The sequence below is a fragment of the Phragmites australis genome, chromosome 6 (genome assembly GCF_958298935.1).
Source record: "Phragmites australis chromosome 6, lpPhrAust1.1, whole genome shotgun sequence".
NCBI lineage: Eukaryota > Viridiplantae > Streptophyta > Magnoliopsida > Poales > Poaceae > Phragmites > Phragmites australis.
In genome coordinates, this window is record NC_084926.1 from 16,109,510 (window position 1) to 16,126,968 (window position 17,459).

At 45.7% G+C, this 17,459-nt stretch overlaps 2 protein-coding genes across 2 annotated transcripts; both read left to right on the plus strand.

Moving 5' to 3' along the window:
- Positions 1-3,353: 3,353 nt before the first annotated feature.
- Positions 3,354-5,089, plus strand: LOC133921914 (RING-H2 finger protein ATL54-like). Its single transcript, XM_062367011.1, has one exon. It carries the CDS (start codon positions 3,752-3,754, stop codon positions 4,808-4,810), a length of 1,059 nt encoding a protein of 352 aa, XP_062222995.1. The 5' UTR covers positions 3,354-3,751; the 3' UTR covers positions 4,811-5,089.
- Positions 5,090-14,159: 9,070 nt separating this feature from the next.
- Positions 14,160-15,570, plus strand: LOC133920507 (E3 ubiquitin-protein ligase ATL31-like). Its single transcript, XM_062365121.1, has one exon. It carries the CDS (start codon positions 14,208-14,210, stop codon positions 15,249-15,251), a length of 1,044 nt encoding a protein of 347 aa, XP_062221105.1. The 5' UTR covers positions 14,160-14,207; the 3' UTR covers positions 15,252-15,570.
- Positions 15,571-17,459: the final 1,889 nt, after the last annotated feature.

The window sequence follows — 17,459 nt, forward strand, 5'->3', positions numbered from 1 at the left end:
CCTCTGGTAGTGCGAGACGGTATGCCACGGCACCTATCCTGTTTAATATCTTGTATGGTCCAATATATCAGGGTGCTAATTTTCCTCGAATTCGAAATCTTCGTGTGCCTCTTATCGGCGATACCTTCAGATACACATGATCTCCTACTTCGAACTCAAGATTTCTCCTTCTAGTGTCGGCATAACTCTTTTGCCTGCTTTGAGCTGCTTTCAAATTCTCTCTTACTTTGGCTACATGCTCTTCAGCCTCCTTTATCAAGGCTGACCCATAGAGACAGCGTTCTCTGACCTTAGACCACATAAGAGGAGTTATGCACTTTCTCCCATATAATGCCTTGAAGGGTGACATCTTCAGACTTGTCTAATAGCTGTTGTTATAAGAGAACTCTGCATAAGATAAACTTTTCTCCCAATCTTTTCCATACGTGAGCACACAAGCTCTTAGCATATCTTCTAGGATTTGGTTCACTCTTTCTGTCTGCCCATCGGTTTGTAGGTGATAGGCTGAGCTGTAGTCCAGCTTGGTTCCTAAGGTGGCATGTAAGCTTTTCCAGAATCTTGCGGTGAATTGAGGGCCGCGATCTGATACAATTCTACTCGGGACACCATGAAGCTTGAGGATATTGTCCACATACAATTGTGCTAGCTTATCTCCTCCATAAGTTACTTTTACCGGTATAAAATGAGCTACCTTGGTCAAACGGTCTACTATGACCCATATAGAATCATGTCCTCTTTGAGTATAGGGTAATCCCACAACAAAGTCCATCCCGATTTCATCCCACTTCCAAACTGGGATAGGAAGTGGTTGCAATAATCCTGCTGGTTTCTGATGTTCTGCCTTAACTCTTTGGCATATATCACAATATGCAACAAATTTAGCTATGTCCTTCTTCATTCCTGACCACCAGTATTTCTCCTTTAAGTCCAGGAACATTTTTTTCGACCCAGGGAGGATCGAATAGGCAGAGTTATGGGCTTCGTCCATAATGAGTTTCCTGAACTCTTCTTTATTAGGAACACATATCCTATCTTTGTACCATAAAGTTCCTTGGTCATCTACTCGGAATCCAGGTGCCTTGCCTTCTCCGGTTTGGACCTTAATTTTCTGTAGCTCTTCAACTTCTTCTTGAGCTTTTCGGAGTTGGCCTTCTAAGGTAGGTTGGACCATCAAGGTATTGACATAACCTTCATTGACCATCTAGCTTCCGTTTCTGAACTTTCAGGTTGTAGCAATGAGCCTTCCTGCTAAGTGCATCTGCTACGACATTGGCCTTGCCTGGATGATACTGGATATCCAGATTATAGTCCTTAATCAACTCCAACCATCTTCTTTGCCTTAGGTTTAAGTCTGGCTGGGTGAAGATATACTTCAGACTCTTGTGATCAGTGAATATCTCACACTTATTTCCAATTAAGTAGTGTCTCCAGAGCTTAAGGGCATGCACTACGGATGCTAGTTCCAAATCATGGGTCGAATAATTCTTCTCATGCTCTTTTAACTGTCTAGATGCGTAGGCAACTACCTTACCATCTTGCATTAGGACACATCCTAATCCTTGTCTAGAGGCATCACAGAATACCGTGAAATCCTTGTGAATATCTGGCAAGGTTAGCACTAGGGCTGTGATTAATCTATCTTTTAGCTCTTGAAAGCTCTTCTCACAAGCCTTGGTCCACTGAAAGGGTTTTTCCTTTTGGGTCAGTTCAGTCATAGATTTTGTTATCTTTGAGAATCCTTCTATGAACCTCCGATAGTATCCTGCCAATCCAAGGAAACTTCTGATTTGAGTTACATTAGTCGGCGGTTTCCAATCCGCGACTGCCTTAACTTTAGCAGGGTCCACTGCTACTCCTTCTTCCATTATGACATGTCCAAGAAAAGCAACTTTCTTTAGATAAAATTTACACTTGTTAAATTTGGCATAAAGCTCATGGGCTCTTAATTTCTCCAAGACTATTCTTAGGTGTTGTTCGTGCTCTTCGGCACTCTGAGAGTAGATGAGTATGTCGTCAATGAAGACTACGACAAACTTATCTAACTCTTCCATAAATACCCTGTTCATTAGGCTCATAAAGTAAGCAGGAGCATTGGTTAATCCAAAGGACATTACTATGAACTCGTATTGTCCATACCGGGTTACAAAGGTTGTTTTAGGTATGTCACTTTCCCGAACCTTTAGCTGGTAATACCCTGACCTCAAGTCAATCTTAGAGAAGAAATTGGCTCCTTGTAGTTGATCGAAGAGGTCATCGATCCTGGGCAGTGGGTATTTATTCTTTATTGTTACTTCATTTAGGGCTCGGTAGTCTACACACATCCTAAGGCCACCATCTTTCTTCTTCACAAATAAGACAGGCGATCCCCACGGGGATGAGCTAGGCCTTATATATCCTTTCTCTTGCAACTCTCCTAGCTGCTTCTTTAACTCTACTAGTTCATTTGCTGCCATACGGTAAGGTCTCTTGGCCATTGGGGATGTTCCAGGGATAAGATCTATGATGAATTCTATTTTCCGGTCAGGTGGCATTCCAGGTAGTTCCTCTGGGAACACATCTGGGTACTCCTTCACTATGGGCACTTTGTCCGGAGTTGTGGCTTCCAAGTTGCACAACATGTGCTTGGGTTTTGGCCCCTTAGGCTGACATTCCACTTTAATACCACGGCTGTTAACTAGGGTGACCTTTCGAGTGCCGCAAGCTATGTTGCCTTGACATTTGGCTAACCAATCCATCCCAAGGATGATATCTATTCCATCAGATTGGAGAACCACTAAGTCCGCTAGGAACTCTACCCCACTTATTATAATTTTAACCTGGGGGCATCCTAATAAGCACTTGATTTCCGCTCCGGGAGAGCGTATCATAAGGGGGGTTTTAAGCATAACAATTGGAATTCTATGCTTAGCAACAAACTTTGATGATATGAATGAATGCGAAGCTCCAGAATCAAATAGTATTGTTGCTAGAGTTAAATTGACAATGAACTCACCGAAGACGACGTCTGGTGCTTCCTGGGCATCACGAGCATCGATGTGGTTGACGCGGCCTCTTCCAAAGGATTGCGTTGTCCTCTTCTGCTGTCCTGAGGCTTGCGGTCCACCACGTCCAACTCCCGACGCTGTTGTCCTAGCACTTGCTGCGGGGTTCGTCAGGGCTCGTGCTGCGATGGGGTTCTTGTGTGGACAGTTGGCTATCACATGCCCGGACTCCCTACAATTATAACAGACTCTATCCTTATTCATTTTCGTCACCTGTGTAACAGTTCCACTGCTATTCCTGCCTTATTCCTGCCTTGCTTCTTTCCCCTGCAATGATGGTCGACCCTCGTCAGATAGACGGACGTCATGCAGGGCAAGTGTGAGGCTGTGAGCCGACTGCCCTGGCGCCAAGTGGCCAGTTGGTAGCCGACGCCCAACAACTCCCGTCTCGACCCAGACTGAGTCTGCTGTCTGCCTGGCGATGTCAGCCACCCGCGCGACGCCAACCGAAATCGCCCGCCGCCTCCTCTCCTCCGTCATCCAGTGACAGAGTTGTGACTTGTGACGCTACTGCGCGCGAGCAGGCAAAGTTTTTCCACGCGCACCGCGTCGGCTTAGTTTAGTGTAAGCGACCTGGCGTGAGAACAAGCCAAGAAATTACTTCGCTGATCCCGCCCTTCCGCGGCGTTCCCGTCCCCTCCTCCTCCTCCTCCTCCTCACACTCCGGCTGCCGCGAGCAGCACCCGAACCGCCGTCCTCCTCCGGTCTCGATGATGCCTCGGCGTCGACAAATCGAGCATCTTGACCATGAGGACTGCGGCAGCCCGGAGCACTGGTGCTCGCCTCCTCCGGCTCCGGTTCTTGCTCCCCCGTCACCTTACGCTCCTCCGCCCTCCTCTCCTGCCTCCCACGGCCGCAGTACCTTCGTCACCGCTCTCATCATAGCCGGCTCAGCGCTTGCCTTCCTCGTCGTCTGCCTCTCCATATTTCTCGTCGCCCACCGCAGGGGGCAGCGACGGCGACGGCGACGGCGGCGGCGGGACGCGCTTCTTGAAGCCACCTTGGCCCCTGCGGCGCCCGCTGCCTTCCCCGACGGAGGCCTCGGCCCCGAGGAAGAAGTCGTGCACCACGCGTGGAACATTCGGACCGTCGGGCTCGACGAGGCGGCCATCGAGTCCATTGCGCTCACGCCGTACCGCGCGGGGACCGCCGGCGTGCTCGGCGCCTCCGACTGCACCGTCTGCCTCGGCGAGTTCAGGGACGGCGAGCTCCTGCGGCTGCTCCCCAAGTGCGCCCACGCGTTCCACGTCCCCTGCATCGACACCTGGCTCCGCGCCCACGTCAACTGCCCGCTCTGCCGCGCCCACGTGCTGGACCCCGCCGCCGCCGCCGAGCAGCTCGACTCACCCCCGGGCGCCGACTCCAACACCGAACAAGCCGTGAGCGGCATCAGAACCACGGAACCCGAGCAGTTGGACCAACAGGCGAACGAGCAGCGAGAGCTGCGTGTCCAAATTGAGCGTCGCGACCAGCCGAGCAGCTCGCCGGAGCGACTGCACCAAGACCCAGGCCCACGGGGCCGTAACTTTCGGCGCGTGGCTTCCATGGACTCGCCGTCGCCGATATCGTCAGCCGAGGAGGCTCCAGAAGAGGAGCAGGCCGGTAGCGAGAAGAAGCAGGGGACAGGCGGTGCTGTTTACTGCGAGTTATCAACAGGCTCCGGCCATCTGAAGAACCACCGCGGCATGAAGCGGTCCTTGTCCGTCGGCAACCGGTGGGCGCTCCTCTCTCGGCACTGCCGCAGGTCCAGCTCATTGCTGCCGTTGTGATTGCGGCCGAGACCTCTATCTGTTGTAGAAAGATGGATTTTTGCCTGTGAATGGTCATGCGTGGTAGAATATGCTTGTTCTTCAGCAGTGTTGGTTGTTCTCTATACAATTTGCGAGTTCAGAGGGGTTACACTTGCACACTTGCTCACAAGTCACAACTACGCATCAGAGCCTCTCGTTGGAGAATCTCCTCCTCGCCTTGAGACTTTGTGTTGTGGTGTTCAACTTGTTCTTTGCGAGATTAAATCATGAATACAAATTCACATGTTCTTGGTGCCATCATTTTGTCTTTGGGTTGTTCATTACGGGTGAAAACAGACTAAGTATGTCCAACCACGTAGGTGTATGGGGGCTATCTGATACCACTATGTCAGAGCTCACCTTTGGGTTTAAACATTATTAATCACTGGATCAGTAGCGCTGATATACACAATTTTAACAGAAATGGATATCATATACATACATTGAATACTATACTGAATTAAAATCTTACGATGAAATATAATCTTAACGTGCGGACCTAAGATTTAGGCAACTTGGATGCAGACGAAACCTTAATCTTCTACCCTTCATCGTCATTGGCATAGTCTTTCGCAGGACCTTCCACTAAGCAAGACTAAGTATATAAGATATTCAATGAGTCTTACCTCAAGCGGAATAAATAGATGCATAAGGATAAAACAAGGATAATAGACTATAGTCTTTAGGTTTTAACGAAAAGCCAATTTTTAATGTAGGGTTTGGTTTGCAACAACCTTTTTAAAGTGGTAGAGAAAAGCATACACTACTTAGAATGCATTTAGTAGGACGCATCTGTACAGACAAACCTATAGATCCGCCTATATAAAGGGTACTATAGATGGCTCCAAACTAGAGCCGTGTGAGAAAATGATAACAAACAATTGCAATAAAACGGGACGCTAAAGTACAGATAGTTCTAAACTAGAGTCGTCTATACTATTAGTACAAACGGTTGTAGTTTATAACTATTTATACTATTGGCAGTAATAGTACAGATAGTTCAAAATTAGAACCGTACAGAAAGAAACAGTATAGATGGTTGTAAATTTAGAACTGTCTGTACTAATAGTGTTCCACTCATTTTGAGTATATATCTTATATATCTTATATTTATACAATGGCCAGCAATGAACGACAGGTGAGATGGTAAGAAATATTCGCGCGAGGTTAGAGGTTGCAGGTTTGACACCTAGAAATCGTGTGACTAGCGATGGCACATACATAATAGTATAGGGGGCTGGTGTGGGTGGAAAAATATATTTATATATTCTTTTAGCACCAGAAAACTTAGTACATATAGTTCCAATAATGAGTCGTCTGTACAAATGATTTGTGCAAACGGTTCAAAAACCGTTTGTACAAATATGATATTTACAAACACTTTTCCACCGATGATTCAAAAAGTGTCCCGCGCGGAGTTTCCAAACCATCTGTACAAATTATTTTTCTACTAGTGATAATTGAGTTTAAGGTTATGGGGTTGTTGGCCCTAGAGGAGATATAATCCATATCGCCAGTTTCTAAATTTTCCAGTTGGTGGACACCATGTCCTCGCCAACTCAAGGCAGAGAGCCTGCTCTTTCAAAAAACATGGGTATTCTTCCTATTCACACACCAAGAAATACTCATACCATTGAGCTAATCATTAAGACCACACTGTAGCATCGCCCATGACTGCGGTCACGACGATCCCATGACTCAAACATGGCCTAGTATATAACATGGTCCTCACAATAACATCAGCCATACCTCAGATTGCCCATAGTCCGAGTATTCTCCTAGTCCATGTTGCTACTACCGGCCTCCGAGTGGGTACTAAACTAAGTCGAAGTGGTTGGGACAAGTCCTACATATACAGGACGTGTGGCTGCATGATGGTTGCTAGGTGAGATATCAAAACGAACCATTCTTTATGCGACTGAGGTGGGTGTCTCCTAGCTTCTTGCTCACCTTACTCACCACGTCAAATCATCTTTGGGGTTTCCTTATTAACTCACTCGCTCTCATTAAGCACACACACATTACACACATTTTGAAATATGTGATCAACACCAGTATTAATCATTGTTCAGCATTTATGCAAGCAATCCTAAGCATGCTGGTAGTAAACAATAATCCAAACAATCAATATAGTTGATGTTAGGGATCTTCTAGGGTTTCAACGGAATAAAGGTAAACAATAACAAGGCATGGTTTTAACAAGCTAGGTTATAACTATCTCAAACAATTTAAACTAGACATAATAACTTAATCATGCATGTTACAATGGTTTAAAACAAGGCTATACTAGTTGTGTTTGAAAATATAGGTGCAATATGGCCAATGGTGTAGAACTTTCCTTCGCGAAGGTCAATTCTCGATCGGTCTTGATGTCCGAGTCTCATGGGTTTCTTCATGACCAGGTCTTGCCTTTAGTTCCTCCCTCGTACTTCGGGTCCTCGGGGTCTTCTTCGAATACTTCTTCTTCTTGTAGTCTACGCAGGTGAACATCGATAAGCGTTTGATTGAGAAAACATCTACATGGAAAATCTAACGAGGAAAGGATGCTAATGAAAGAGGGTCTAGAAATTCTAGAGGGATAGGTGCTACTACTAACTACTGCTATCTATTGCTATAGGAGTTTGAAGTATCTGGTCTAAGTGATTACTCTAAGCTATTAGGTACACTAGGGTTTACTTCATAAATCTAGGAGTGCATGTGTGTCATATTCCCTATTTTCTAACATTTTTACCTAATTCACTAATAATAGTTATTAATTATTATTTGTCCTAAGGGGATATTACTTTTAATTATTATCTACACAATTTAAACTAGTATAATTTAGGCACTAAGATTTATTTTTAAATCCTAAGCATGATTACCTAAATTATCTACACTTAAAACTACTCTTAACCTAGCTAAAAGCTAAGTCTAGGCTTATGGCAACACATATACAACCTAAATGAATTATATGAAAACTAATTAATTAAATTATGAAATTATGAAATCGACATGGTTGGTTAGACTCGAATTTAGATGAATATCGATTGAAGAATCATTGAAAACGAAGTTAGAACGGAGGAGAAACAGACTATATTCCTAGAATATTCATGGGCTCGACTCAACTCTAGCTAGTCGGCTCGACTTGGTTTAGGTTTGGCTCAACTCTTGGGTGGCTTGATGGCTCGGTTGACTTGGTGGGTCCTACCTGTCAGCATGAGGGGAATGGATAAGGCGGCCGACTCAATTCTGTCGATTGGACTCGAGATTAGAGAGAGAGAGAGAGAGAGAGAGAGAGAGGGTGGGAGAGAGAGAGAGAGAGAGAGAGAGAGAGAGAGAGAGAGAGAGAGAGAGAGAGAGAGAGAGAGAGAGGTGTGATGTGTGGTGACAACGCCAACAATGGAGGTGGTAGCGGTCATATCTACACTTGGGAGGAGGCGGTGCCTTCGTTGGTAGCGGGGGAGAATACTAGCAATGGTGAGGCTCAGGTATGGGCTCGGTCCGGGGTGGCTAGGGTTAGGGTGTGGATTAAGGGGTCTTGAGTGAGGGAGAGAGAAGGAGAGGGAGAGAGGGAAGAAAAAGGATAATGAGATCACCGGTGAGTGGTGGTTGGTGATGGCGGTGAGTTTGGATGGCAACTGCGATGACCAAAATTGGGTGTTATAGAGGGGAGAATAGGGAAGGGTGAGGTGGTGGTGCAGAGAGTAATTGAGGGAGAGATTGGTGGCTGTAGTGAGGTGAGAAGAAAGAAGGGGAGCTTGGCCTCCTTAAATAGGTGGCTCGGGGCGAGATGCGTAGACACGATCGTGAATCACACTACATGTGCGTCGTGTCCAACGAGGAGGGACGATATGTGGCATAGTGTAGCAGTGGGATTCACGCGGTGTGCTAACGCAATGGGGTGAGGTGATGACGATGGCACAGAGGTGCTGCAGTAGCATGAGGACAAGTTGATGCGAGCGGCAGTGTGGCTATAGTGCTAGGCGGCACACTGTTGGACAACACAGAGAGAGAAAGAGAGGACATAGGTGACGACAGAGAGAAAGAAATTTTACTTTTTATTTTTCTCTCTTGCTCATCTTTTTTATTCTCTATTGTTTGATGAATTCACAGGTGTGACAGATCTAACCCACTTAGAAAAAAAAATCCCGTCCTCGGAGATTTAGAAGTCTTCCACGAAGAGATAGGGGAAATCTTTCTTGAGATCATCCTCACGTTCCCAGGTGGCTTCAACTTCTATGTGAATGCTCCATTGTACTTGGCAGAGTCTGATAGTTTATCTTTTCGTTCGATGCTCTACTATATCCAATATTCTGATTTGCCTCTCTTGGCAGCGCACTGTTGACAACACACAGAGAGAGAAAGAGAGGACAGAGGTGAAGAGAGAGAGAGAAAAAGAAATTTTACTTTCACTTTTCTTTCTTTCTTTCTTGCTCTTCTTTTGTCCTCTCTGTTGAATGATGAATTCATGGGTGTGATATCATATTTTTGTTTTGAGACTTTCATATTGTACAGCACACTCAAGACAATTTTAACTGAAGTTCCAAATAGTTACGGAAAATTTCAACTGTAAAGCACACCTCGATGTTTGTAAAACCACTTTCCTGGGATCTCCTGTGCCTCATGTATCAGTCCCTGGATCAAGTTGTTGATACGTATAGTACAACATTTGTGGCATCTACGGATTGGGGTGAACATTTGTGCCTCATGTATCAATAGCAACAAGAAATCGTGGTGGAGCTTGGCTGAAAAAACTCACTGGAGTGCGTTCCCGTTGGATATTCATGACGAGGGTTACGGGCCAGGCATCTACGGACTGGGGTGAACCCATTTTGGCGTTCATCCTCGGCAAGCGACGACTGGAGCACTCCCAAATGGCGACTGAAGAATTGGGAAGCGCCTCCTCTATTTTTATCATGTTTTTGGCTCCTTGCAAAAGACCTAGACTAACCTATAGCTACTTGGCATGATGGTCGTTGCACAGAGAGGGGCGAGGGTCACCGGCGGTGACCACATCGTGGTGGTTGGGAATAAATCCTACTGCCAACCTTTGCCTTGTGGAGGCAGGTCACAACAACTTAACAAGCTATGGGGAGGGGGCATCAAGGAGTGGGGAGGCTCATCGGTGTCCGAGAGAGGGTGTGGTGGCCACAGGTGTAGGATGCGTGGTGGTTGTGGCGGCGGCAAGCTTGGCTTTGCATCCTCATGGTTCCTCCCGGCCTCTGGACAAAGAGGGATGGCACCAGGTGGACGGCGAGCTCCACGTGCTTCTCGGTTGCCCACGAGGGAGAGGTGGCGACGGCGTTGCAGTGGCATCGACAAATTTGGGATGTAAATAGGGGAGAAGAGGAGAATGGGTTGGCGTGCCCATTTTATAGAGGGAGAGGAAGCACAAGGTCACAACGTCGGCTTGTGCTCCCAGTGAACAGAGAGGTAGGTGGGGCGGCGCCCATCGGAATTTCCGTAGTGCGTGGCAGCGCAACAGCCGGCCATCCACTTGTGGCAGGCGCCAAAGTCACGGGCGTGCCAGGCTTTCCTCCTAGGTTGTGCGCGTTGGTAGCAGAGATAATGAGAGAGAGAGAGAGAGAGAGAGAGAGAGAGAGTGGCGAGAAGTCGTCGGTGCTTTGAATGCGAGGAAAGCGGTGGCGACTAAGCACAGTGCAACAGAGGTGAGCTAGAGGTGGAGGAAGGCCCTGGACGGTGGGGTCTACGTGGCGGCGAGAGATAAGAGCAGCATCGCTGTTGGGTTGCGTACGCATGAGTTGGGCCGTGTGCCCATGTTGTGGCCCGCACGCGGAGGAGGGGGATGCCGAGCTACTGAGGTTGGCTGTGCCGGCGTGGTTGGGCTATGCACAAGAGAAAGGAGAAAGAGCAGCCCGAGAAGAAGAAAACGAAAATAAAATTAAATTGGGATTAAATTCAAATAGGGTTATTTGAATTTGGTATTAATTCAAATAAGTTTATTTGAACTAGTATTTGGATTTGAACCCTGATTTTTGGGAGGGGTTTGAACTCAAAGGATTTGAATTAATTTGGCTTTCAGCTGAATGGAAACTAAGGATTTAGATTTGAATTTGAGAGACGTTTAAATTCAAATTTCCACTTAAAGAACCATAAAAACAAATAAACCAAAGATGCATATGATTGTCTTATTGCAGAGATTAATTTAGAAATTAAATCGCACTTTGGAATACTTAACCAAGAATAATATATTTGAATATATACATACAGGTATATATGTATATATATATATATTCAAATATATACTTCCTTGATTTTAAGTTGCTTTAAATAATTAGATTTTTTTTAAAAAAAGAGTGAATTTTGGTATTATCTAAATGCTAAAAACTCAGGATGTTATTGTTCACAACGACAAAAAGGGATTTCTTAGTTCGGTGTTTGCCTCTTTGGGACAGTTTTTACTGAAATCCCTACCACTGAAAATGACGTCCATCTAAATAATTTATGGTCGATACCTACTACTGAAAGGGAAATCTATCTAGTTATGGCCAATATATACTGGGCCGATCCAGTAATCTTACTGCTATTGAAGGAGTTGGAGCTAAAGCAAAACGCTAGCTGCCTCAATTTCTGGGCAACCTGTCTGATTCCAAGTGGAATTTGGTTTGGAAAGCTCGAGCAATACGAAGATGTAGATTCTTGTTCCCTCGAAAAAGATGTAGACTCTTCGCATGGATTCTTTTACACAATAAAGCCCTCAGGACCGACAACCTAGAGAATAGAAACTGGCCATGCAATCCAACAAGCTCACTCTGCTTCTCTGAGCCTGAGAATTAACACTGTTCTTAACCTTAACCTCCCTACAAATATCATGGACTATACTTCCCTGGATGAGTGGCTCTTTGATCTCACGAAGACGGCAGAAAAGAAAGAACGGCGTCGGGTAACCGGTATCCTCTTATTCGTCTGACGGGAAATCTGGAAAGAGCAAAACCATCAGGAGAGTTCCTTTCTACGCATTGCTCCTCAAATTACAGAGGCCACGCACAACATCCATTTGGAAAACTCTGCTGCTAGGTGGAGAGGGCCGAGTCCTTGGTCGTGTTTGATGCTCCTCTGCTGCTAATTCCTTTCAGTTCTTTGTTGCCGTAACCCTGCCTTAGCTAATTTGTTTTCGTTTTCTTTCTTGTCCTTAATGAACACACAACGGTTCCTGTGCATGCAAATTCACGCACTCATCGGGCAGCAATAAGAGGCGAAGCTTGAGCTGAAATTACCTTGGTGCTACTTCGTATATCGAGCAACAACACAAATTTATATGTTCGATGTGAACATATTACTAGTAATTTTTTTTTTGCACAAGCCCAGATAAACTAGCTTCGCCTTCTGATGGCAATATTAAGAATAGAAGAGATTTTGAGGCATTTGAATTTTGAAACGCCTTTTTGTTGCCAACTCTTGGCTATGGTTTGAAAATGCAATGGTTATCGGTCGATTATGATTACCAGCCATATTGCTCCGAATCGAATTCATAATGCGATCGATTATCGATTTTGAATTTAAAAAATTCAAATCAGTTTTGAAAAAAAATAAAAAAATTTAGAAAAAAATTCTATAAAGAACTAGAGGTAATTCTAAGATTATCTCTGAAAAAACAAATTAAAAAAATGACGTTTGCATTAGCAAATATGTGTTCAAGCATCGAAACATTGAAAAAAGCCCGAAAAAATGAAAAGGTCGAAATGGGCTGAATGCACAGTACAAACAGCCCGTTTTGGCCTAGCTGAGTGGATAAAGGTGTATGAGGTCTTCTCGTCGGCGTCGTCACAGCTCACTTTCCCCTCGCATCGTTCCATAGCAAAAACCGAAGCTCCATTGCCCGGCCGGCCAGATCCGCCGTGTTGGTGCGGAAATCCGATGGAGACAGCTAAAAAATCGAGTGAGAAAAGTTGGTAACCAACCGCATTGGAGCGGTTACCGTTCGCATACACTGAGCATAGCGGAGCGCCTAACTCCGAGCGCATTTTGACGTGATTCGTTAGGTAACCGTCTAAATCCTTGCGGTTTTTCGTTAAATTTGTTCGGTTATGACCTTGAGCTGGTAAGGGTAGTTAATATTAGTGAAGTTAATTGTTTTTTAAGACATTTATGCTTAAATAGCAATATGACAGAATATGTTTATCAATTTAACATGCATGGACATAATTAATTTCACTTGAAGGTTCATTTAAAATAGATCAATACATTTAGTGGGTCTATGAGTGTTAAGACCCTGATGCTCAGTGAGAGACTCCTATTCAATGGGTCTATGAGTGGCAAGACCTTAATGCTCAGTCAGAGTCTCCTATTCAGTGGATCTATGAGTGATAAGAACCTGAGTTTTATGCCATATTACAAGAACAATGGTCAACCACTTCTGCATGCATGGGACAAAGTTGGGTAAAGTTTAAGGAGAGTTGCTATCTACATGACAGATAATGCTCATGTCCACCGATGACTACAATACAGCCGAATTTAATCCCCTCCGTTAGAAGCTGGTAGTACTGAAGGTGATGATAATTTAATTTTTGCAACTACTTTATTTGCATACCATAGTATTGTACTAATTTTTTTCATACAGTAGGTTTTACGTGGCGTGAATACTATGCAAACTATATTTTAAACATAGATCATTACTTTGGTAAGTATCGATGGATGATATATGATTGTGTTTCTACCTTTTGTATGGACAACGCATATATTCGATAAAACAATTATACGGTCATGCTCGTATTGCTATTAGTATCTATTTGTTTTCTTAGAAATATCCAAAATATAGCGAAGGTTATGCCAAATGTTTTTTTTGATTAAAAAATATAGCAAATCTCATGTCATATTTTTTCCTATTTTTTTTCAGTTTTTTATTTTCTTTGAATTTTGTCCAAATTCAAAAATTATGCAGTCGTTTATTGCTGTAATTCGGTCAATAAATCATCCAATTTGGTTGCGTGTGCTCGGTTATCGTTAAAACCGATCGATAAATCGTTAAATTCGCTCGATAAATCGTAAAATGCAGGCGATTACTAGTTATTCGATTTGGTCTGGATTCTTACTAAATTTACAAATTTAACTAGATGAATTTTTTTAAATTCTTGTCAAATTTTATCTGATTTATATAGTAACCGTGAATTTTCGGTAACCGAGGACCTCGGAACGCATTTTTTGAACCTTCTCTTGGCTGGCAGTGCCGCACGGCATGATCCCATTCGGAACAGATGACATGCCTGCCAGCCAGTCATCTTCGCGTCCAAATCGCACGGCCGAAATCAATTCTGCTGGCGTATCCCACACGCAATTAGTCTGTCATTCTCGGTCCCCAAAACCTCCCCGAGCCGCTAATTAAACCCACCACCGAGCCTGCCCTCTCCGCCCAAACCCTAGTCACGCAGGGGGTGCCATGTCCAGCTCCGCCGCCACAGCCGTCTTGGCAGCGGCGGCCACCGCTTCCGTCGCTGCGGCGCATTCGCCAGAGCCGCGCGACAACCCGACGGTCGCCGACGTGATGAGCATCTCCGTCTTCATGGCCGTCTTCTTCCCCGTCTTCATCGTGCTCCTCGCCTTCGCCTGCCTCCGCCTCTTCCGCCCCCCCGACGAGGACGGTCCCTCGGTGGGCACATCCGCGCCGGCGTCGGAGTGGTCCAGCCGCGGGGGAGGAGGGCTCGACGCCGCGAAGATAGCCGCGCTGCCGCTAGTGTTCTACCGGGAGGTGAGGCAGCACCGGATCGTAGACGGGCGGGGCGACGACGACGCGCTCGAGTGCTCGGTGTGCCTGCTCGAGTTCGATGACGCCGACGCGCTCCGCCTCCTCCCTACGTGCCCGCACGCGTTCCACCCGGAGTGCATCGGCCTCTGGCTCGAGAGGCACGCTACCTGCCCACTCTGCCGCGCCAGCGTCCTCGACTCGCCGCCGGCGCCAGTGACGCAGCTCCAATCCTTGCCGCCGCAGGAAACCGCGCCACCACCACCGGATTCCCCACCCGAGCGTGCAACAGTCGTGCTCATCGGCGACGACAGCGACAACGAGGAGGAGGACAGGATGACGATCCAGTGCCTAGCGAGGAACCGCCGCGCGGCGGGTCGGCAGGCGCTGCCGCGGTCCAACTCGACGGGGCACGACGGCGGCGGCGGGGTGGAGCGGTTCGCGCTGCGCCTCCCGGAGCACGTGCGCCTCGAGATCCTCATGTCGCACAGGCTGAGGCACGTGACGAGCGCGGTGGCGTCCGTGCGCGTCCGGGAGGGGAGCGCCCACGAAGCCAGTACGGTGGGCGGGAGCGTCCGAAGCGCCGTGGCGCGGCTGCTGTCGCTCTTCGTGCCGGGCGCTGGGTGGAAGGGCGACGGCGACGACATGTCCGGCAAGGTGGCGGACGCCGGGGCGTCGTCTCTCCGCCGCCGCGAGAACTCGTCACGGGGAGGAGTGAGAGAAGAGAAGAGAAGCGTCTGATCAACAGAGGCGTGATTAAGTCAATTAAGCCGAGGTTAAGCGCCAATTGGTACGTTGGCACGCCTATTTCCTCGATTCGACTCAACTTCTGCTGAATCCATCACTTGTTCTTTGGATTTAGAATTTGAGTTCGCGCGATTCGCAATCTATTTCGGTAGCGATGTCCGCTTCCAAGATTGAAGCGGTGTAGGTTGATGAACAGTTTTGCGGAGTTTTTTTTTCCTTTTCTGCAGTATTGGTCAATTGTAAGAGCAAGATATCGGATCAAAGATAAACAGGTGAGAAGAGGCATAAAGACCCAAATCGAACATTTGCATCAGATGCATAGGTCAACGTGTTTGGATACATCGATTTGATAGAGATTCTATTCTATAACGGGCTTAAAACGGGGTTAATTAGATTTATGTTATTATAAATATTGCAGTTTTTAAATATGCCATTATAAATTCGGTATTTGAGAATATGTTATTATAAATCTCTTGAAATTAGGACTATGCCATTATAAATCTTCTAAAAATTGTATCCATACTATTACAAATCTTCTGAAATTGGATCATGCCATTACAAAATGTATCTGATTTGTAACAGTAATAGCATTGATATAATTTCAAGAGATTTATGATGACATGTTTCTTAATACCAGATTTGTAATGGTATATTTTAAAACCACAATATGTATAATGACAGAAATCTAATTAACAAAAAAATATCTTGAAAGTACACATGGTCGCTCTTGTTTATAATAACAATTTTGCTAGATCAGGTGACTGAGATGCTGTAAAAATTTAAGTCACTCAAATTTGATTTGGATTTCGTACCAATTTAGTGTTAGGGTTTGAGGATCGTGGTTCAATGGTAGGAATTATCTACGTCTGGCTGGTTCAGAAGATGCTCGGGAGGCAAGCGGCCCAATGGTGGCTACGGGAATGATTGTGAGGTTGCGAGGACACAACTAGCCATGATGACGGAGGACTGGCAGTGAGGCCGGGTCGGGGAGGGGGTGCCTAATATTTGATGGGTTAACTTGCGGTGGCTGATGACCGTGAATCCAATGGTAGGAGCCACCAAAGGCGAAGGAGGCTAGGGAAAGAGAAGCCCACTAGAGTCAAAGAAGGTGAGTGGTGGCTCGGCATAAGGGAGGGAGGAGGTGAGCCGGTTGGCCTTGCCGGTGCTAGAGATGGTACTTGTGAGGCAACAGGTCGAGCGGAATTGAGACATCATCGAGAATGATGTGAAGAAATGAGAGAGGGGTGGAGGGAGGGAAGATAGGGAGGTTGGTTTAGAAAGGAGTTGATCCAGATGGTTGGTTTTTAACCCAACAGTTCAAAAAGTGAAATCGACACTTTTCCTACATATGAAGAATCACCGTAGGTTTGAACTTCAAGAATCTAATTCAGCAAGTCCGAATAAGCTTCGGTTAAATGGGGTCAAATCGTAAGCAATATTGATCTTATGTAGAGAGATCACATTACAAACATGAAAATTGAGTTAGATGTTTATTTTAAGATGCTAAAGTTCAGGCGGCGTAAAACAATGTTTGTTACACTCGACTTTGCTCCACTGTGGGATGGCAATTCAACCACCCACAAGTTGTCTTCCCCTAGGCTATTCCCCTTTTCTCTGTAGCGCCTTGCCTCTTCCTCACATCGCTTTGCTACCCCCTCCTCACGTGCCGGTTCTGTGACCATCATACAATTGCTTTTCCTCCCCACTGCTGGCACTGTTCATGGCTCCACTGCTATTGCCCACAGCTAATCCAACCACCGCTCTAGCCATCCCTCTGAGTCAGGGAATACCTCCCAAACCTCGAACTCTAACCTCACCGACAAGCTGTCAAGTGTAAGCATCCGTATTTTCAATCGATTGGCATATATGGGAAATATTATTTTAAATAAAATGAGCTTTTTTATAGGAAAAGAAACAAGCTTTGAAATCATGAAATTGTTTTCTCTAGGCAATTACATAAGCAATATAATTGGTCTTGGAGATGAGGAGAGGGACGCTATGTTTCACGCCGCCCGAAGGGGTTCCAATTTTTTTACAAAGTAAAGGCTAACACAAACAATTTTTCCAAGAAAAAAGGCAAAAATCAAACACCCACACATAGAAACTAGAAATTAAAAACAAAGTTCATTTTCTTTTTCGTTGTCAGTGTGTGTTTCTATTATCCTTGGTTTTCTTTTCCTTTTCTGTTTTTTTATGGACATT